Genomic DNA, 21,874 nt, shown 5'->3' with positions numbered 1-21,874 from the left:
CATCCAAGCATTATTCATCCTAGTCATAAACTAAAAACAAGTTTTCATAGTAAAATATTATTACGCAAAATATTTATCTCATACCGACTAGTAACTAACTGTAGGAAATATCTGTTCATATTTTTATAATTCAATTTAATTTATCGTCATTTCCGAAATACGTAAAATTTGAATTCAATCAAGTCACTGTTATAAACTAATTTTGGAAGAATATGTTATTGATGAACTGTTTATAATATTAGGATTAACTTAAACTATTATCGCAAAATCGAAACTTAAACAGACATTATGAGTTATTTTCATGATTATAGAAAATAAGAAGTAATATAATTGAAATTTTCGTGAAACTAACCACTGAGCCACTTTACTACGATCTTTTTGAGAGTAATAAAACCCATAGTGAAAAAACAAAACTAACTAATCGTGTTAGCACGCTTCAAAACTGAAAAATTTCTCAAGAAGGCTACGCGAATCTACTCACGAGATCTGTCGAAACAAAAACCGTAACATTTTCATACCAGACTGGGGATACCTTTCGATTCATCTCTGTTTGGTTGAAATTTCGACAAAACTCTCGGTGCCGCCGCCAATGGATTAACACATCCAAATCTAGAGCGCATCGCTTATTAAAAGTTTAAGAGAAGCAATGACGAAATTACACAGGGAGGTACAAGTTAAGTAACTTTTCTCGCTGGCTAGATCAACGAACCTTTACTAACCATCGAGATGCGCAGCTAGCGCAGAAAAGGAAAAAGGACGAATGATTGATTGGCCATTTTCAGGCCTATCTCGTCGGCTGATACAGTTGTGAGTGCAGCTTTTGCGCGGTTAATTAAATGCAGTTTTCTAGGTGACGCTGATGCTGTTGTACGATAGAGAATTTGTAAACGAGCTACTTTGACACGCTGCAATGCTCGGCTGTACGAGCTCTGATTTGTCGCTGATTAAATGCGTTTTGCCATCTTCCAGGTATTTACTGTCGTTGCGAAATATCCTTCTCCCTTGGTGCTCTTTGCACAATTTCTTCTCAATTTCTTTTACTTTTAAATTCTTGGGTAATTTGATTTTAAATGAAAGTTTTTTAAGTGCTGTTTTAGCTTTCGAGGCAAAAATCGGAAATTTATTTACCACCGCTGGAAGATTATTTTTTTATTTCTTTTGGAAGACTTTGATCTATTTTTTCCAAAGCCAAGTTTTAATCGTAACAGAATACACGTTATGCATAACATATATAAAGGTTTTGATTGATGCTCTTCGTTATGATGTTTGACAAGCAAGTCCTTGGGATCTAAGATAGTTCAGGTATTTTTGAAAGAATCAGATCATGCGAAATGTAATTCATTTATACAATGCTTTCAAAATTATTCGTTTTTAGCAATCACGTAACAGGTTTACAGAATTCAAAAAGTTGCGGAAGCGAAGCTGCTTTCGAGATTGCGAGTAAAGAGGTGGTTTGATTATATTAATAGCTATCTTTTAAGTGCGGTAGCTACTTAACCCGACGATTTAATCTTCTCGGTAGCGTGTGAATACAAAATGGAAATGAGCTGCTAAGTAAGGGACAGCGTGAAAAAAAGAATTGCGATCACGCTTTCAATGATCCACGCGAAGTGATTCATTTATAAAAAGCCCCGGTGTGAGAAGGCACTTTCGATATCCTTTAAGCTGACATCGTTAACCAACTGACTTGGCATACTGAAGCGCCACTTTGAAATAAGGTCAGATTTAAAGTATCGCTCGTCGTGTGACGTCGCGTCGTTCATATGGTAAACGGGCGCAATAAAAGGGTCGCGAGATGTAGGGCCTCGTATGTTGTTTGATGTGTTTAAAAAGCTGGCAATTAAACGAAACTTCTCCTTTTATATTTATATACCTTCGCGAGCAGCGGTGAAAAAAAAAATTTGTAATTTAATTTATTGCATTATATCATGTTACAAGCCATTAAACCCACACGCAAAATAAATAAAATAAAAAATCGTTATGAAGAGGTTCATCTCCAGAATGTATATAATGTATAAAATAAATATATATGAACGGTGTTATGTATACAACACGTTTGTATTTCTTCGTTCGAAATTACAAAAATAAAACAACGTACGTAATTACGTAATAGCAGATTTCACTGTGTGATCGAAATCACCGATAATCATTTAACGGGAGAGGAGACGTAGCGACTCGAAGAGGATCAGATACAATTTTAACTGGATGTCGATTTCTTTTTTTTTTGTTTTTTCAACCGCGTAAATACAGTATTAATGCCATCGAATATTTAAATACAACATGAATACCATACACGGCTAATCGATCATCGAGGTGGTAAGTGATCTACATTGGTAGTAACATAGCTTCATAATCGTTTACGTAATAGAAGGCGCATGATGTCTCGTTGAAATGAAACGATGAGTGAAATTAAACCGACAATAAAAATCCATCGATATATGTGCTGATTTACAGCTATTTTCAGCGGAACTTTCAAGCTTATATCGATACATTTCCCATCCGGTTTATAAGCATAATTGATAGAACGCGATGGTTTATTCACGTAATGAGCAAGTGGATAGGTCATTTGAAATGGAGTTGAATAGCGAGAGCCAATGAAATGCTTCTACAGGTAAGAGATCAAGTATAGGAAGGAATTACAGAGAGGCGCGCCTGATATGAGAATTTAGACGCAACAATGCTTTCTCCTCTCTCTCTCTCTCTCTCTCTCTCTCTCTCTCTAAGCGAAAGCCATTTCCCCTCGTAGATCTAATATGCAAAAATGTTCTCTCTTTAAAGTTTAGATTCGCGGGCTAAACGATTTCACGCTCTTTACCTTTTCTAATTAATCGGCCACGCGCGAAAGTTTTGCCATATAATGAAGCTTCAAAAGAACTGATAAAAATAAAGCGTACATACGCTTGGAATGAAGTGGTTCTATTGCATGCATACGCACGTGTTTCCTATAGTTTCAATTTTCCACCAGAGATTGCGATTGTACGCGTACTTTTCTTTTTGAATTTCTATGAAACAATAAACAACGAGAAAACGTACTTTTTTTAATACTCGTTAAATGCGATTTCGAAACGGAATACTTTTGAATATTTTATCTTGTGTGTGCGTGTGTGTGTATGTGTGTGTGTGTGTGTGCGTGTGTATGAATTTATACTTACACATAATCTTCATATTAGAAATTACGAAATAGGCAATTACGGAAATGTCACTATTAGTGTAAAAGTTTCGAATACAACGCGGCATTAAGCTCTTGGGTTGCTCACCTCATTTTTCTTATTGTGCAACAAGACGAGAGTGAGAGAGAGAAAGAGAGAGAGAGAGAGAGAGCAAGATTACCTCGCGGTCGCCTGAGTAAGGCTATAATAATATTCCCAACCACACGGCGTTAAAAGACAAAAAAATACAAGACAAAATTAGATTTTTTTAGCAAAGTAACTCTGCTTCTGAACTAGATCTTTGTCAGCGGGCGTTACTTACGCCAACGCAACACCGGAAAGTAAGAACGCAAATTCCGTAACGAAACGAGCTCGCCAAAAATGCACTGATGAAACAATGGAAAATAAAGAGCAAGCAGATAAGTATCGGCACCGAGCGCGCTGCAATGGAGATGCATCGCGCAGGGGGATTGAGTCAAGGTTTAGTGTGTCTACTGCACACCTGCAGCTGCGTGATCTTTTATTATATAGTGCGTCGAAAGTATTCCAAGAAAGACCATGAACAACAATTTTTTTTCGTCATAATGCCTCGTGGTTTTTATATTGGTCCAGCCTTCCATTATTGTGATTGTGCGTGATTTTTATAGAGGTACACATGAAATTGTCCGATAATTTTGACGGAAATTGACGTCCAATGCACTATTATACTTTTACTTTTGCGACATTACGTGTTCATAAAAATCATATTACGAGTCACTCGAAGCCTACACTTACAAAATAATTGGACTTAGTTTTCAATCCCCCTAGCAGGGGATTTGAAAATATAATTCTGGAAATGGATAGTAGACTCATCAGGTGAAAGATCGACAGGGCAAGTAAGTTTATCTAGTTATTTCACACGCGTAATGGATCATGGAGGTTGGTTTGTGTCATTCGCGTGAATATACGTGTTGTAATGTTTTCACACTCACTTGCTTATCCCTTCTTTAATAGACGAAACGTCGAAAATAATTTTTTTCGGTGCGCGAGCGTGTCGATAGATGCGTGATTGTAACGGTGAATCGCAAGTTTGTTTTGACTCGAATGTTAATGATCCTTTTGTATGCCAATAAATGCTAGGTATGAATTATTCGATCGTTGCGCGCTGCAATTTTTAACAAAAGTTTGTTATCGCTCGTGACGTTGCCGGATTGCATTCAATGCGAGGCGGTTGTTTTTCTCGTTTTGCATGAAAATTACTGACAATCGTCGCTATTTTTTTCCTTTGTACTCCTCCATTAACGTGTTTTATTTTTGCTTCAAATCATGATAATGCTACTTCTTACTAAGCTGGGGCATAAATTTTTAAAAATAATTGAAGTATGCGCCGTGGTAAATGGTTACGAGCTTGTTTGTATCTTAAACAGCGCGTCAAAATCTTGAAACTCGTATTCGGTCTCGACGTGCCAGTTAACGATTTTTCGAAAACTTCGACACTCAAAAAATAAATGAAAGTGAGTTGTTACTTAATTAAATCGGACGTACGTGCTATACGCATATTGCAGTGTGGCACGCAACGAAGAGAGAGAAACAAGAAAAAACCAATCTACTGCAGTGCGCATTCTCGCAAAAGAATGAAGCTACGAACATGAAAACTCAAGAATCTTTTAACGACCTTCCAGATCTACTTCGAAAAAAAAGACTGCTCATGAGATATTCTTCTAGCGATACGTCTATAGCGACAACAGGAATTATTGCAGGTAAAGGCATCGCCCATGCGAATTCATTGTATGGAGGCAGCACATACCTTTATTATTAGCGACACTTATAGAAGTTTCTCCTATCGATTGTTATGGATTATGCATTCTTATGTAAATGAGCTGCTGCGAACTGCGTCAAGATGGTTCAGCGACGATTTGCCGCATTACGTCAACTTTCACTTTATGTATGCATGTACACTTGAGGTTCCGATAGAATTCATTGGCTACATATGCGCGCACAGGCTGCCGATAAACCGTGCGACTTTATGACGCGGTATCCCACAAGATTCATCTTTATTTGCCGACAAATACGAATTCTGACATTAAATTGACGAAATCAGAAAACGTTTCGAACATTTATCGAAAAAGAAAAATCGATGAAATTGTTTTGGTTATATATGAATTTATGACTTCTACTTATTTACTGTATTTTATTATCGATGGAGCTGACTCTATTACTTAACGGACAACGAAGTTTTCGAAATATTATGATGTTCTACTAATGCACAATAAGTCTAGTAATTTTATATGGCAAAGATTTCTATCTGCCCATGATTCATTAACGACATTATGACAAATTAAAATTGTACAAGTTATAAAGTTCTTCTTCATTAGTTTATTTTTCCAATCTATTTTTCAAAGAAAAAAAAACATAAAACAAAACAGTAACATTCTACTTCCGGTCATTGAATCATAGAAAACAAAAATGAAGTATATTCGCTAATTGTTAGTGAAAGTGAAGAAGGAAGTGGGAGCGCTAAAAATCCATACTTCTGCGACATCAATTGCTTTGATGTAACTAAGTGTGCGCGCCTTGCTATGAATAAACTACTCCAACGAATAATTGGTTGTCAACCATCAGGCGTTTACAGTCTGTTGACAAGCAATTGCCATGTCAAACACCTATGTAACTGTCGCGTCTGACTAAATTGGGTTGTTCTACTTAATATTCGTATGTATAATGTTATAAATTTACTTATTCATCAATTATATTATTATTTCTCGATATTATTTTATAACATATTTACTAGTTTAAAAGAATATGATATTTACATAACTTATATAAACAGTTTGTAATTTAAATATAGTAAATGTTGGTCAAGCTTATACATTAAAAACCAATAAAAGTTGTTCAGTGCACACTGAATCATTTGAAGTAATCATCATCAATCATATAAGAGCCGGTAGCCAAAGCCCAAAGTGTACTTCTTGCTCAACTTTTGCAGCCATTACTCAGCCTCCGAAAACCAGTATCAGCACGCGCGTATTTTCCCGGTCGTAAAAATTGAAATAAAAAGCAAAAGCGTTGCTTACGCGGATCCACCGCACAAACTTATTCAACCGTCACCGTGCGATCGAGTGGTCGGTATAAGCGCAGTCTACGATAGTCTTTTGGCCTGTAGCGTGGCGTTGGCGCACAATATTGTACTCGGCGTATATACGTGGCTCAGTAGGTGTGCGTGTGCGTGTGTTACCTTCGTTGGCAAGCCGTAAGAAGCCGGACAGTGTCTCAAGTCAGTAAAGGCAAAGATGTCGAGGCGCGAGGTCTCGCTACCATTACTTGCTACGCTGCTACTGTTGGCAGCCGTTGTTGTCGAAGGCTTTCCCACCCCTCACGAGGACGACGGTAACTCGTCTGGTTCGGTAAGTTTTCATTCTGGGCTACCTTGACACGACGCCTTGTTACTTGTTTTAAGGCACCGCTCTCGAGACAGCCTAATTACCCTCTCTAAATCACCCGACCCGGCATTTCGCCAGCTCATAGAAAAAGAGGATGCCATGCGCACTAGCCTCGTCGAAATCCCAGGCCGATCGCAGATGGGGAGAACGAAATTGGAATCGTTTCTTCCGACGCGCAGCGCTCGCGCGCGCGGTCGCTCAATGATGACTGGCCGAATCGAGAGAAAGGTTTCTATGCAATTATCGGGAGCGAGCTCTGTGTGTCAAGATAGTTACCTCACAGATACGTGCACACGCTCGCGTGTGTGGAATGGCCGAGCGGAAATCTCTTTTGTGAACTCGCGAGCGTTAACTAACAACTTGCTGCGATTAGGGAGGCTTTCACCCGACGCCGAAAGCAGCCTTTGTTCTCGCGGAAGACATCTTACACGTTGGCTTTAGTTCGATCGCTTCTAGGATCGACACTTCTCTTCTTTCGCGCGCCTTGTCCACATACAATTTCTTTTCGCGTTTCTCATAATTTTCAGCGTCTCGCACAGCTAGATTACTCAATTGTGCGCGCTGCTTTTATAGCTGTGACTTTTACCGAAGAACCTATAAGCAACAACAAAATTGTTGTTTTCTTTCTGACCGCGTAATTTCATCGATTTTCCAGTCAACGTTTTTTCTTGTTTCACGCGCGTTAAAACGTACCATGCGTGCAGATATCCCACGTAATTTATGATGAAAAGCGTCGGAAATTGAATGGCTTTCGTTCGATGTACGAGCGAGTATCATTTGATTTTACTATTACAGTTGTTTCTCACGTTGTTCACCGTGACCATCTTATCCCTCCGTAATTATCATTTTCTTTCCATCACTAATCAGAAATAATTGCCAAGTTCGCACAATCTACCATTACTTCCTTTGCGCTCAACATACCGCGACGACTGTCCTTTATAGGTGCAAAGAAGAAAAAGAATCTATTATGAAGCTGTCCCCATACGTATATCGGCCTTGAAGTTATAGTACGTGAATTTTTTTGCCAATGGCGTCGTTGATATCGTTATTTATTCTTCGTCGATGATGCCATACTGATACTATACGCTCGATCTTATCTGTAATGTCGCAATTACGTTCTTACGATCCAATTTGGTACTCGCTTTTAAGCTACGTATTACATTTTTTTTCAACTGACATATCTGTTGCGTAATTTTGGATGTATGAAAACTGCTTTCCTTAATTATACAAACACCGAAACAAAAGTTACTCGTGTCTATTCATCTTTATCCACATTCTCTGCAGCTGCAGTCGGCGTCTACACTTTGTTTTGCAAATGAATTTACTACCCGTGCAAAATCAAAAATTTACAGTCTCTCGAGAGCCGCAGCAATAAACTTTCTCAAGAGTGGCATGTGCGCGCGCGCGTACTATCATTCATCTTGTTCGGCTCAATCGTAATCAATCGTCTGCACTGTACGCACGTATAAACCCTCATAGAACTCGTTTTCTTTTTTCTCTTTATAAGCGGTACGTGACGCACAATGCCTTCTAGACAACAAATTTCCTTCAAGAATGCTTTAGACTCATCACTCTTGCATATAAGGAATTACGCGACAGCTGTCGCGCACTCCAATTATCTATCATTTCATTCTTTGGAAATCTTATTTCTAGGGAAAGAAAGACATTTTTAAATTATGTAGAAAAAAGAAAAAAGACACGGCGTGACAAATAATTGCAGCATTTTTTTACACAATGTCTTCGGGGCTGATCACTTTCGATAAAATTCTTTGGCACATCGAGGAGGCACCGGTCTTTCTGGTTATTGAGCAATGTAATGTTTACTTTTGACGCTCCTTTCTCACGGCAGCATCTCGAGCAATTTTTAGTTTCTTTTGCATAATCTTACATCTCTTTCACTTCGAAAGCAGTATTCAACAATTGTTTGCAAATATGTAATTTCAAACACAGCAGCCACTACTGTTCTTTTTTCCAAAATGACTTAATTGATATCGACCGTGACTAAGACACGTGTGACTCAACACTTGCAGTTGAGCAACTCAAAAGGTATCGAGAATTTTCTTTTCAATTGGGAGTTATGACTGACGTTATTACAGTTACACTGACGGCAGCTATTTTTCATACGAACCCCCACTGATAATTTTCCAGCGTCGGCAATCCTTTTTTTTCTGGCACGCATTATATTCCTACTCGCGTGCGATTCCCCTCTCTCACTATTCATTCTCGTTTACCTTGAAAAGGTTGATGCGACCAGTTCCCAGTCTCTGTCTCTCTTTCTCGCGAAGGTTCTCTCATTACGATGACTTTTAAATGTTCACTTGGCGCGCTCACGGTGAAATTCGCCCGTTACGTTGCACGCGCGTTTTCCGCAGTTTCCGTTCGCGCGCCTTGTGTAACGCTCTGGACAAGCTCGAAACGACGTTTTCTTTAATGCTCGACTCGTTACTGCTACTTACAGGGCGTTGGCAGTTTAATTATCTCGCGCGCATGTACTGTCCGTCGTATTTCCGCGTATGCGAATTAAGATGTCCAACTTATATACATAAATCGACAATAATTTAAAGTCTCTTCGCCGCGAACACTTCCTCATTGAGCGAAAATTTCGGTAAACTTCTGCTCATTCTCTCTAACTAACGGATCGTTCGCTTTAAAAACCATCAATTATGCTGGCCCGATATTTGCTTAATTTACATTCTCACTCTCTCGTGCCGCTGAAAGTGCTTGCCAACCAAGACGAGAAATATACAAATATATCAAGTAAAGACAACGGAGATCAACACTTATCCTATCGACTGATTAATTACACTTAAATTGTAGTTCCGCCGGAGGGAGGAAACTCAGCGGGGCAATTTGTAACAACGAATTTCTCAAGCGCTTATCAAAGCAAGCCTCGGATACTTCTCTCCGTAGCCAACAGTACGACGGCTACGAACGAGTTTTCGCGTTTTAGGCAGAATTTTTGCCTTTCCCCTTGCCAGACCATAAATAACCTATCGACACACTGTTTGTCGGAGCAATGAACACGTAATATTTAACGAACTTGCGCGCTCCAAATTGGCCATTGCAATTCCCAGAGTGCATCTTGATGGCTTGGCTTTGTTCACGGGAGAAAAGTATAAAAATCTTTTGACCTCGAGCATTATTTTTCGCGCCTCATTGCCAGGAATTTCGAGGAAGTCTCTGCAATCTGGTTGCTTCGCTTATTTTCCATTGTTTCTTTGTGTGATGCGGAAAGTTTGATGCGAAAAAAAATTCTATTATGCGACGCGAGATCTTGTTTCTTTCCAACAGATTGACGTATACAAGAGAAGTCAGAGACCGAATGATCGTGCGCGTGAATTTTAATGCGCTAGAAAACATTAAAATGGAATATTTTATGAAATGAGATTTTTAATTTGAAAATATACAATAGACATTTTAAGACTTCTTTTATCGCAATGATCAAAGTTCATGTTTTTATAATACTCTCTTCATAATTGCACATAATAGTTCAAAATTATGCACTATTCCGATTACGTAAATTCGAGATTTCAAAGAAAATCAAAATGAGTTGCTGTATCACCGTCGTTAAGAAAAATTGTCGTTATAAAATCGAAAAAAAATTAGTTAAAACGACCGGAATTTTTCAAAAAAAAAAGAATCATCGAAAGTCTTAAAAAGGCTATGCACCTCAATCAAGCGACTCCTCGTTACATTTAACTTGAACAAAAAAATCCTTCAACCTCTAACTGCATAGTCAAGCGTGTACAAACATCCCGTCAGTCGAGCTGTACAACATGTTGAATATATTTTTGGGCAGATCTAACGAGCCGCATGGGAATGACGAAAAGAAAAAAAAACCAAGAGCGTTGGGGCAATTTTGCCAACTATCGTTGTCGGTCGCGTATATCCGTAATGGTCGGACTGCATTTTGCACACCTTGCCGTACAAGGAATAGATTAAGATACACGTCACGCGAACGAGCTATGCACTGCGCAGCGTGTCGGGGCGCGAATGATTTAGACGCTCTCACTCTCGACAAAAATTTTTCGCCGGATTTCCACCGACAGAGCGCCTCAAACCTAAGATCCCGTTTTTACGGCGACGCTGAGGAATGCTGCAATCGCCATTATCCGTAATTTTCGGTTTAATAGCCAACACGAGAGAGAGAGAGAGAGAGAGAGAGAGAGAGAGAGAGAGAGGGAGGGAGGGAGCATGGCCTGTAATTTTGAATAAGGCGTTATTGTGCCGATGAACTGCGCGTGTCAAGTTTGACTGACGGCTCGCCAAAAATTAAATAGCCATTGCGTGAGATGATGAAATATATGTATATACTCTTTTTTCAATTATATTCTATTTACCTTATGTCTGCGTGTTAACGAGATATGCATAGTAAATAAACGACATCAATCAGATTCCCAAAAAGATAGAAATAAAGGATTGTGAATTTATAGTACTGCATTATTTATCGAGCGTACGCTCGTTGATTCATAAACGTCCAGCTAAACTTAACGGCTTAGAAAGTACAAATAAATTCAGTGCTATTCGGAAATTGAAAATGATCGTTTATCTTTTATTTCACTCGTTAGATTGCTGCGTATGAGCATGTAACGTCAACGTCGATCTGTGATTTATTTGCGACGTGTGCTGCAGTACACCGTTAACCGCTTTTCAATACATTGTTCGCCAAGGAGTTTCCATAAAACTATGCGTTCATATTTGATACAATTGGTTTCCTCGATGAATTATTTTTTTACTGAAACTACCATATTTGGCAATTCCCGATAGCGGCCATTCATCGAATTCACTAAAGGCGGAATCCGAGTTAACTTTGCCGGCTACCATGCGCAAGCTGGACTTGGAGGTCTCCTGACTGGTCGAACAGCTGATGGCGGCTTACATGCAAGTGCTGGTACACCTGCAGGTGCACATGCCAGTGCGGGTCTTGGTGGTAGCTTAGACGGCGGACCTAGTAAGTTTATGATTGGTCTTATAGATTACGCGATGTTGGATAAATTAGTTTTGACATTAATTAGATAAAATGGTAACTTGAAATGTGTTTCCCGTAGCTTTAATCATTATCCTATAATTTAGAAATTCACTTCTAACTATCGTGTGATGACTATTTGGAAACAAATGATCATAACGGAAAATTTATTTTGCAATGAATTATGGTAATGAGTATTCATGGTTACAAGAGCCTACGAATATGGTTTGAATATTTTTTCTCGTTTTATTTACATAACGTAATAATATATGAGATACACCCTCGAAAACACAAAAAAAAAATTTTTTGTACTATGAAAAAGAGTGAGTAACAAAAACATCTCATCTATTAACTTTATCTCCGATTATTTATCAAATCAATTAAGGTCAAATCGATTATGGCGGAATGGTAATAAAACAAAACAAAATTTATAGCTGGCGGCCTTCATGCCCGGGCTGGACTGGGAAATGGTGGACCCGAAGCCGAAGCAGGTCTCGGTGGTACCCTTTCTGGGTCTAAACCTCAAGGTGAAATTTTCGCCAAGTCATCTGCAGGAGGTCTTGTTTTACCACAGAAGACAATTGGCAAGAACATTCAAGTGATCGAACCCAAAAGGAATGACCAACAGGTGACAGTTATTCAATTGCAGTAGTTGATACTGAAGTGTTTATATTGCATGACGATATCTATAGATTAATGTTTTAGTTTTTGTTTTTGAAATTTTTAAAAAAAGCAGCGATTTTTTACGCTGTTAATTTTTTAGTTTGCAGCTTATCCAAATAGATGGGACAGGATAAAAAACAAATATTACTACTGGAAATGACGCGATAATAAATTTGTATTTGTAATAGAGAAAAATGTATTAGTAGATAAAGGTATTCGAAAGTATTAAATAAATATTTATACAATCTTTTAATAAAGCTTCACTTTATTTTATTATGATTTTGAACAAATCTAAATACTTTTATTGATCACATAACTTTCAAAATGTACATTTTGTTTATAAATCTACTAAATACATTGAGTAATGTACATTATACTCTTATTTTTAAAACGAACTTCTAAAACATTATTCTATGATCAGGTATCATCTTCTTCTGCTTCTGTTGACGCATCAGCCGCAGCTTCTACTAATGACGGTAAATTTCCTTCTACAATCTGTTCTATTTTCTAAAGCTTTATGATTTCCCGTGACTGATAACTACTTGACATCCTTTCATCTCCTTTGCCTTGCTTCTGGATACATCTAATGTAAAAGAAGTCTGCCAGTTGTTATGCTACCTAGACTACGTTTCCTTAATGTATTTCTAGCTTCTTAAAAATATTGCTTATGAATGGCTCACGAGAGAACAATATTTTCATCTATTTTCATAACGCATTATTTTTAAATACACTCATACACTACAATTGCCCAATTGACTGAGTCAACGAAATCATATACGTCACAAAATTTATCTATTCATTTATTCTGCTAAAACTTCACTCTTTCTGCTTTTAAATTGTGGATCGAACCAATTGACAAAGAGTATTTAAAGATTCAAGAAACGCAATCGTGTACCCAATGAAATGTGAGTACACAATGAAACTGCAAATTTTAAAGGTAAAGTTATGCATTTGTCGGAAAAAACGCAAACAACTGCAGACAAAGAGACGCAGTAAGAGTCTTGCGTATTCATGTTGTTCTCTGCGGAATGTGCAGCAACAAGTTTATCCTTCAATTCTTCCACACATCCACTCACACACGTCCTCTTCGTAACATCACTACCGAAAAACAGTTTCTTTTGGCACACAAACAATATAACGATAAATATATATAAAACAAAATGGTGATGGTGAGGGGACATGTAGCAGTGATAGCCGATGAAAGGAGCCAGTCCCCGGCACGCTTGTACTTTCAAAAGCGGCTTCACGAGCGCGTCACCCAGTCCAGCCCTTATTATGACTCCCTAAAAAATGCCCAAGCAGAAACTGCTCCGAAAGCAACTACAGATAAAGAGCCGACGACATCGACCTCGAAATCATCACCACCACCACAACCACATGTCAAACTTAACGCCCCAGGAGTATTCACCAGAGCTGTCTCCGGTGTTGACGCCGCCACAAATGCCGGAAGCAGTACTTCAAACAATTTAGGATATAAGAAAAAGACGACGCTTTTCGATGACATCTTCAACGTGAGTTAGAAAAAATTTTTTTTTAAGTATCAGATGTTACAATAAACGTAATTTACTAATTTACTATATATAGTGAAATTTGACAAAAGTTACTATACGGTATTATAAAGAGAAACGTGATAGCATTGCGAAATTGATTAAACGAAAGGGAGAATCTTATGTGTTGTTAGCAAAGATTTATCGCCACGATACGTCCCCCCAGATTGGCTAATCGATTAATCTCTCGATCGAGTGGTCAAGAGATTGATCGTGAGAAATATAACCATTACAAAGTAAATTTTCCTGACTTTTTTCGCGGCAAAGCCTTTGGGACGGGACTACTGGGTAGCACTTCATTTTCTAACAACAATAAGACGCAAAAAAACTTTAAGATTTATAGCAGTAGTCAGTGAACATCACTGTGAAAAAAAAAATTTAGTGAGTTGTTGCAACACGTGTCAGTTACCGTGTATAATATTTTTAGTTAAATTTTCTATTGATACGGCTAACATTTTTTATTTTTTCATATAAAAATATTATGCAAAACGTTTTTGTTAAGAACGCAGTCACTCATACAACAATAATTTTTTTATTAAATTATGTTTGTTTTTTTCCCAGATCCCCATCTCTGCTTTGAATGCAGTAAATCAACTGCTCAGGAATCATGTTGGCAAAAAATGAAGAAATTGTTAATCTACTATAATTATTTGTGTTTTATAAGAACAAAGAAGAATCCATTGTATTCATAATTTATAAGTACAACCTGTTGTAGACTCGCAACTAAGTAACGTACTAGAATTTTAAATAATAATCACGCAACGTATTCCTTTGTGATTTGCAAACAAATTCACTTAAATACTCTTTTTCGCCACTTAGATATTCTTGAACCATTATATTGCTTATGTTATTGTAGGAAGAACACAAATCACGTGCTTGATGAAATTTGAATGAATTTACGTCTGTTTGATCGTCCGCGGTAGCTCGTGCACTAATGCAATAGCTTCGGCGTTAGCGTCGTTGATTTTGTATATTTTGAGGTAACCTTTTTTATTTTTATTTATTGTAGTGGTGTGTATCTAGAAAGATTTTTTACAATTTTACAATCGATTACTATTTCTGTATTAAAATAGTTGTTTGTTGATGTAATGTGATATAATAAATAAATATACTACGGAAAAAAATTGATTATTCTAACATTTATTGGATATTATATCTTAAATTAGCAATGGCAATTCGGAAAGTTTGTTAAATCTCTAATAAATTTGAGTAATCAAATATGGAAGTATTCTTTTGACACGCACTTTGTAAAAATATTTATTTGAAAGATTGGAGCAATTTATAAAACAAGGTTCATGTCAATGCAAACACTTGATGTATACACTGTGAAACTGTTTATTACCGTATTGTTGCATTATACATATATATACAGTAATTCCATTTTTAATGTATTTATAGTGTGAAGTAATTGGAATATTAGTCAAAAGATTTTATATATTGAAACGAAATCATTAATAGATTACTACTATCATTAATCGTTAAGTCGCCAATATCGTACTATTGTAAAAATGATAGAACTGAAACGTTCACCAGCCTCTATAGGAGAAACTTCAAAAGCGTATACAACATTCCTAGTGTTGGTAAGGTAGATAGCGCGGACTTTTCGCTGAAAAAATACAAGCTACACGGAAACTTTGAACTGAGTAAAATTATTTATACATGCCAAAAAATCTTTAACCGGTCATTGCGTGCGCTCAACAATATGTAGAAAATGAACAAATAAAATGTTGTTGTATTCAGATTTTGATGATAATCATGCACAATGTGATAAAATGCACTCATAAGCGCGAGTTTTTCAATTAGTCACGTATTTCAGGCAATATAAGAAGCGACGATCGAGGAAAATGTTTAGCTATTAACAGTAATGTTAAGTGAGTGGTATGAATTATTTTTAACTTAATCAAGAGTCGAAATTTCATACGATAAAATTTAATTTAATTATATTACTATATATATGTGATTGTACGATTGTATAAGGAAATGGTTTGGGAATCAGAAACAACTTACCCAATACGTAAAGTAAACATTTCCACAAAATAAACGCATAAAATATAATAAAACGCAGTTTCATTTAACCTAAAATTAAATCGTTACTGTTCATGAAGAGAAAAAAGATGAAAATAAATGGATTTTTTATTTTCTCTTTCATCATAGGAACTTTTTCCTTGTCCTTAAATAAAAATTCAATAAAGGTATGTCAATATCGTAAAATATAGAATTGTATTACAAAACCGACTGATAATTCTAACGTAAATACATGATTTATTTATTATTTCAGGCAAATTTAACCGAGGATGCTACTACTTTACCGTCCGTAGATATTGCAAAAAGTACTACAAGGGTCTTCATGGATTTAGTCTCCACTATCTACGGCCTTCAAAAAACAATCCAAACGCCAGATGATAGTGAAGACCAGGAAGAGCAAAATTCATCAAATTCTGAAGAAGAAACCACGTATTCAAGCTTTGATGAAGATAACATTGAAGAAACATACAAACCTGAAGACGAGCTAACTGACTTCAGTGCAATTACTACTATCAAACCTCAGCTTCACCCTTCATATTTCGCACGGTTTAAAGCTCGAAGAAATGCAGAGTATAACTGTGAAGTTGTTAATGAAAATTCTGAAACTAATAATGAAGAGCTGTCCGATGCATATTGCACAGAAAAGATTAAAGAAACAACTAATGACAACGAAAATGCTAAAGAATACGACAGTAAATCTGAATCTTCTACTGAGTCAAGTTTAGAAAATAATACAACCTATGACATTCCTTATTACAAAACTACTTAAGATAAATTCGTTAATAATACACAAATAGATAGTAATGGACAAGATGAAATAATCATTTTCTAAAATACGTTATATTCATATGATCAAATGCATTAATTGTAAAATGAAAAAATATATAACTGGATTAATCAAAATTTCTATGATTACTATACGTAATGAATATTTTTAACGATGTAACTAGAATTTAGAATATTTTAACGCTATATACCGATAATTCTTCACATCTCTATGTATATCTCAAAAGCATATTGTTTCTAAATAAAAAAAATAACAAAGAACAATGCTACTAATCTGCTTACATTTAATAGAAAAAACGCAGACTACTGTATCACCAATAAATGAAGATTACACTGAAGATGATTATTATGAACTTGCTGATATGTTTGGAAAAACCTAGTCTCACAGTTTTACTCTTGTATAATGTGAAATAAAAAATATATATAACCAAATGTTGTTGATAGTTTATTAGTTGGCAACTAATTCTACATTTTTATTTTTGTAGTTAATTATGTAAACTTTTTCATCAAGGATGGCACTATCAACTTTAATAAGTCATTATAAAATAGCAATGTTAAAATAGCAAAATAAAACGATCTTTAATTCTTTTCAAAAGTGTATAATATAAAAGCCCACGATCACGGGGCCGTGAAAACCTAAACAATACTCGCATGCATGCGTCCTTGGCCGTTCGAGCCGAGAAAAAATAGTCCACGACCGTAGCTTCGTTCTTAGGATGTACACGAAGCTACAGTTAACCTTAAAGCGCACCCTATAATCACGTGACCAGTCAAGCGATGCACCGCAAATAACGAGATAGTGTATACTCCTCAAAAGTCGCGCGAACGCGCCTCACGAGTACATGGCTATGGCTGGAAATGAAAGAGAAAGCGCTCGCTTGTTCGTGTCGTAAGAGAGCAGCGCGAGCTTGGCTTTACGCACCTTGTGAGAGAGTGTAATCAGTTACCTACCGGCTGTCCGTCCATGCGCCCACCGAAGTCCGTTCGGATGCGATCTAACAAGACGCGCGTCGTCGTTGTCTCTCGACTGCATGGGAGAATCTTCAAATGTGAGTTGCTTCATATTCCCTTTGGGCTTGTGTGTTCGATCTAGTTTTTTTATTTATAAAAATAAGCTAACTAGGCGAAGTAAAAGTGAGGTGAAAGGTTAATTTCCTTTAGTATACCACGTAAGTCATTGTGACATAGGATCGACTTTTCGAGAGACTCAAATTCTCATTTATTTCTTCATCGGCTTGCGCGCACTGTTTTCAATCATTATAATTGATAATGCAACGAAACGTTTGTGTAGTTATTTTTAGATATCATTCGTAAGTGATTGATTCTTAGTCAACTGGTTAACGCATATCTATTGAATCATATCTTTACTTTTCTGTAAGAAGTCATGGTTTTGCTGACGCTGACGACAGATGGGTTTTTCCTAATTGCTAACTTTCTTCTATTCAAATAAGAATCATTGTAGTCGACAAAAAATTAGCCAATTAAATTTTTTTGCTATACATATTATAATATATTCTTTCAAATACACTTTCCTTATCTTTAAAACCAATATTTCAAAATACAACACATTTGAAAAGATATTTTTTGTTTTATAATTCTTGATTGAATTGATATCTTTTTTTACCACGTTAATATATCTTCCATTTGAAATTATATGTATACAGTGATTTATTTATTATTTCCATTTCCATTTCAAGTAAATAGTACAAATAATATTAAAAATAATCGGATCTCGAAAAAAACTTAATTTCAAGTATTTACCCACGAGTACTATCTCCACAAAAATTCCTGCTGAAAAAGCATTTAAACTGATTTCAAATGCCAAATTATACATTCATTTCCATACAACATCGCAATACCAAACGTATCCTCTTATTCATGGAACTAATTTCATATACATATAACGTCTAGCCAAAATCCGCGTTGGTGACGTAAGAATGCTCATTAATATATCAAAATGCTATATAATACGGTGATTCAGCTATTTTTTTTAAATATGAATGCATGGTTGCAGCGGTGATTTCCAGCTGATCTCCAGCCGAAGGTTGACGTAGAATCTTGCAAGAAGCTGAAACTTCTATATCGGTATTCTTAAATCACCGGTGAACTATGAGGACAAGGGTCTTGCAATTCCTGTTAATAATTAGCTTAGTAGCAAGGCTTATTAAAGGAAGGCCACATGTAAATGAGCAACCACTCAAATTCAATTTAGATACAGACAAGGAAGTGGAAGGATATGCTGATAATACGGAGAAGCCTGCAATGAAGGTTACGGCCATCTCGAGGTTACAGGATGGGATGGTAAAATTTATTACAAAAGGATTGAATAAATGATACTTCAAATTATGAAATTTTTCAAAATTATACGGTTATTTCAATCAAATGACATGATATATAGATTCGTATTTACAGTTTTTCATTTCTTTTAGAATTTCCATTTACAAAGAAACTCGATTATGTTGTAACACTATATTCTAATGTTATACCCTTAGAATTGAGTCGGTTATTCGTTAATTGATAACGATAAACATTAGTTCTTTTTTCTACGTAGAGGTATAGATGGTAAAACCAAAATTTAATTTAAGAGAACCACTTACATATACTTATCAATTCTGAGATATTATTTTAAAATGCCGAACATTTTCCAAAGCTGAAGAGTAGGCACTCTTCGTTATGGATGATATACTTTAATATATTACGTAATTATTTAAATGAATTAGAGCATCTTGTATTTTAAGACATTCTATATAGTAATTCGACCATGTCTTCCAATATAGTTTCTATGAATTTAAACTATAAAATTATTCTTCCACTAGAAACATTTATAGTAAATAAAGATTTATATGCAGCACCATAAAATCTATCAATAGGTACGAATAAGTCACACGTAATTTTAATGAAATTCTTGTCATGACTTAATTGAAGAATCGAACATAGCATATAAATGTAAATATTCGACCTTAAAGACAAAATAAAACAAAATTACCAATTGGCTTTAGCAACCTTGCGAGCAAGAAAATTGTAAATTAAGTACGCGCACATCACTTGCTGGCTCGCATCGAAATCAAAATTCTGTTTTGGCGTTTTGTAGGAATGGCTAGACAGAATGTCAGATGCCTTAAGGTTCGCTCGAGGGCGATTAGTCAATTCGGTCGCGATAGCCCAAAATGTCTTGGCTGAGCGACTTGAGGTAATTAATTGTTGATGGTGCCATGTATTTAAAAAAGCTTAATATGTTGTAAAATATTATGTTTTTTGTTAGCTCTAATTTACATGTATATAATACCGTGTAATCATCGCTTGCATATGAAATAAGTATAGGGCTGAATTTCGTCGAATCACGTAGAGGTTTGAAAGTGCCGATATTTTTTATAACTATTTTTAACAAAATTCATTTTTACTCTTTCTGTTCATTTTTTATGCTTTTTATTTACACTAATTAATTGATTTGTTGAAATGTTTTTCAAAGGATTAATCTAAATATCAATGTTTTTATTGGTTAATAAAGACAAATTATTTATTGGGTTAATTATAGTTTCCACGAATAATTATCATTATATGATTTCAATAGCTTACGCTCAATATAAGTGTATGGGCATTTCAAAATTATTCTTGCAAGCACGCTGCTTGAAAAATATTCTTGAAAGTCATTGTAAAAGTTTTTCGAGAACGAAAAATGAACTGGTTGTTGCTTTAATACTTATGCAAATTCAGTCCTACATCTCTTCACTCTACATGTACTCATACGTACCTTTACTCACTCGAATATATTATTTCTTTTCTTAATCCTTACACGAATGTAAATACGTTTGGTACACTTTGGCAAACTGTCGAGTGCGAAAACAATTGCATCGTATCATAATCGTCGACACTTTTCTTGTTCTCCCTTTTAAAGTAGACGTGCGGCTTTGCTTGCAAGAGTTTGCGAGGACGATTTTGCGTGAATGCCGCGCGCATAATAAGCCTCTTGCGCTTTCGCCTTGCGAAATTATGACTTTATTTCTCAAATTCGTGGAAAATTACGCTGATCTTTCAAATGAAAAGTAAAATTTAAAGTAAAAAAAAATAGAGCGTAGCGAGCTTGGAAAACCTGTTTGATTAAAACAAAAATCTAGATATCTAAAAATGACATCAATGTTTCTTAACTGCCATATCACCACTTTCATTATTTCGCCAATGTATTATCTAATCTTTCAAATGAAAATATTGCTACCAACTACTAAATTCATGTTTCATACATTATCTAGTTTGTCAAGAGAAGTCGTATGTTTACTAGTGGAGACGTAAACTAATTGCCACTGCTAAAGTAACTTTATTCATATTGTATTATTACGTGTACCCATGCAACATTATTTATACTAGTGACTTTTTCAGGAATTTATGAGTGAAGCGCGAAACAACGTCGCCGGTGCCATAGGTGCAGCTAATGATATTTACGCCAAGAGTCGTAGTACTCTTCAATCTTACGAGAATGGTCCATTAGGGCAATTATTTCCTTCCAAAACGCGTGAAACCGTTAGATTAGAAAATGAAAAAGATCAAGCTATCTTGGAAAATAAGAAGCTCAATCCTATCAGCTCGCTTCTGGAGAACGTATTCAAGCCACAACCTATTGTCGACAAAATCACAGAGGAAGAAAAATACGGTAACAATGGTGACAAGTTCATCGGATTAGGTCGGGCACTTGTCAATGGCTTCGAAGGGTTAAGTAACTTCATCAATGGCATCGTCGATGTAAGTTGTCCAACTCATATAAAAAAGAATTATTTTTTTAAATTAACATACTTCACAACTTGGTTACAATGATATAGCATCTTGAATAATCGGTTTTTTAGTTACATTAAAATTAGTTAGGCTAAAATATAATATTACATTTTTGTATTTTTTATCGACTACGCATAACATTATCTATGGAACGTTGAGCAAGAGAAGTAAGAAAAAAACCGGGTAATGATTGTTTAGTAATGAGATATAGGTCAATTGAGTAATTGACACGCACGCAAATGTCGGTGGTAGCTCTGCTTTCGTATTAATTTCTAAGTAGATTCTCTTCTGTTTGTGGCGTAATATATGCAAAATATTACGCCACAAAAGCTTTTTTAGCGGCTTGCTAAGTAATCTTCAATAATCTATTTCAAAAATGAAGCTGCACAACTTGTTATTATTATTTCTTTTGATTTTAGTTTCCAGTGAAAGCTGCTAAAAACACGTCCCGAAGCATCACTGAAGCGCTGAATCAAATTGGATCGAAATTAGTTGGTCTACAATGATAACTTAGTATTCTAATGTTAACAAACTTTTTTGTTATTTATTATATAT

The 21,874-nt window shown here is 35.9% G+C and overlaps 2 protein-coding genes across 4 annotated transcripts; both read left to right on the top strand.

The window, feature by feature from the left end:
* Nucleotides 1-6,231: 6,231 nt before the first annotated feature.
* LOC131671724 (uncharacterized) lies at nucleotides 6,232-16,637 on the top strand. 3 transcript variants are annotated; one of them, XM_058948379.1, is made up of 7 exons: nucleotides 6,232-6,532; nucleotides 11,336-11,519; nucleotides 11,969-12,162; nucleotides 12,619-12,673; nucleotides 13,383-13,708; nucleotides 14,306-15,936; nucleotides 16,023-16,637. In XM_058948379.1, the coding sequence occupies exons 1-6, from the start codon at nucleotides 6,419-6,421 to the stop codon at nucleotides 14,366-14,368; spliced, it is 936 nt and encodes a 311-aa protein (XP_058804362.1). In that variant the 5' UTR covers nucleotides 6,232-6,418; the 3' UTR covers nucleotides 14,369-15,936; nucleotides 16,023-16,637. The 3 variants fall into 3 exon arrangements, with proteins under 3 accessions (XP_058804362.1, XP_058804363.1, XP_058804364.1); XM_058948380.1 differs by having other exon boundaries at nucleotides 6,234-6,532; nucleotides 13,500-13,708; nucleotides 16,023-16,635; XM_058948381.1 differs by lacking the exon at nucleotides 12,619-12,673 and having other exon boundaries at nucleotides 6,238-6,532; nucleotides 13,500-13,708; nucleotides 16,023-16,635.
* Nucleotides 16,638-17,527: 890 nt separating this feature from the next.
* Nucleotides 17,528-21,849, top strand: LOC131671721 (uncharacterized). Its single transcript, XM_058948366.1, has 5 exons — nucleotides 17,528-17,604; nucleotides 18,570-18,856; nucleotides 19,647-19,745; nucleotides 20,930-21,289; nucleotides 21,739-21,849. The coding sequence occupies exons 2-5, from the start codon at nucleotides 18,665-18,667 to the stop codon at nucleotides 21,823-21,825; spliced, it is 738 nt and encodes a 245-aa protein (XP_058804349.1). The 5' UTR covers nucleotides 17,528-17,604; nucleotides 18,570-18,664; the 3' UTR covers nucleotides 21,826-21,849.
* The last annotated feature ends 25 nt before the right edge of the window (nucleotides 21,850-21,874 follow it).

The sequence above is a fragment of the Phymastichus coffea genome, unplaced genomic scaffold, assembly GCF_024137745.1.
Source record: "Phymastichus coffea isolate CEN01 unplaced genomic scaffold, Cenicafe_Pcof_1.1 PCOF00134, whole genome shotgun sequence".
In the NCBI taxonomy this organism is placed as follows: Eukaryota; Metazoa; Arthropoda; class Insecta; order Hymenoptera; family Eulophidae; genus Phymastichus; species Phymastichus coffea.
Note: the sequence above shows the minus strand (reverse complement) of the source record. Positions and strands in the feature narration are given on the sequence as shown.

What these genes read in the sequence shown, in the direction of transcription:
- LOC131671724 (XM_058948379.1), top strand. Translation starts at nt 6,419, where the DNA reads ATGTCGAGGCGCGAGGTCTCGCTACCATTACTTGCTACGCTGCTACTG. An exon ending in CCAAAAGGAATGACCAACAG is followed by an intron (nt 12,163 to 12,618) that starts GTGACAGTTATT and finishes TTCTATGATCAG; the next exon opens with GTATCATCTTCTTCTGCTTC. An exon ending in TTTTCGATGACATCTTCAAC is followed by an intron (nt 13,709 to 14,305) that starts GTGAGTTAGAAA and finishes TTTTTTTCCCAG; the next exon opens with ATCCCCATCTCTGCTTTGAA.
- LOC131671721 (XM_058948366.1), top strand. Translation starts at nt 18,665, where the DNA reads ATGAGGACAAGGGTCTTGCAATTCCTGTTAATAATTAGCTTAGTAGCA. An exon ending in CGAGGTTACAGGATGGGATG is followed by an intron (nt 18,857 to 19,646) that starts GTAAAATTTATT and finishes GGCGTTTTGTAG; the next exon opens with GAATGGCTAGACAGAATGTC. An exon ending in TCTTGGCTGAGCGACTTGAG is followed by an intron (nt 19,746 to 20,929) that starts GTAATTAATTGT and finishes TGACTTTTTCAG; the next exon opens with GAATTTATGAGTGAAGCGCG.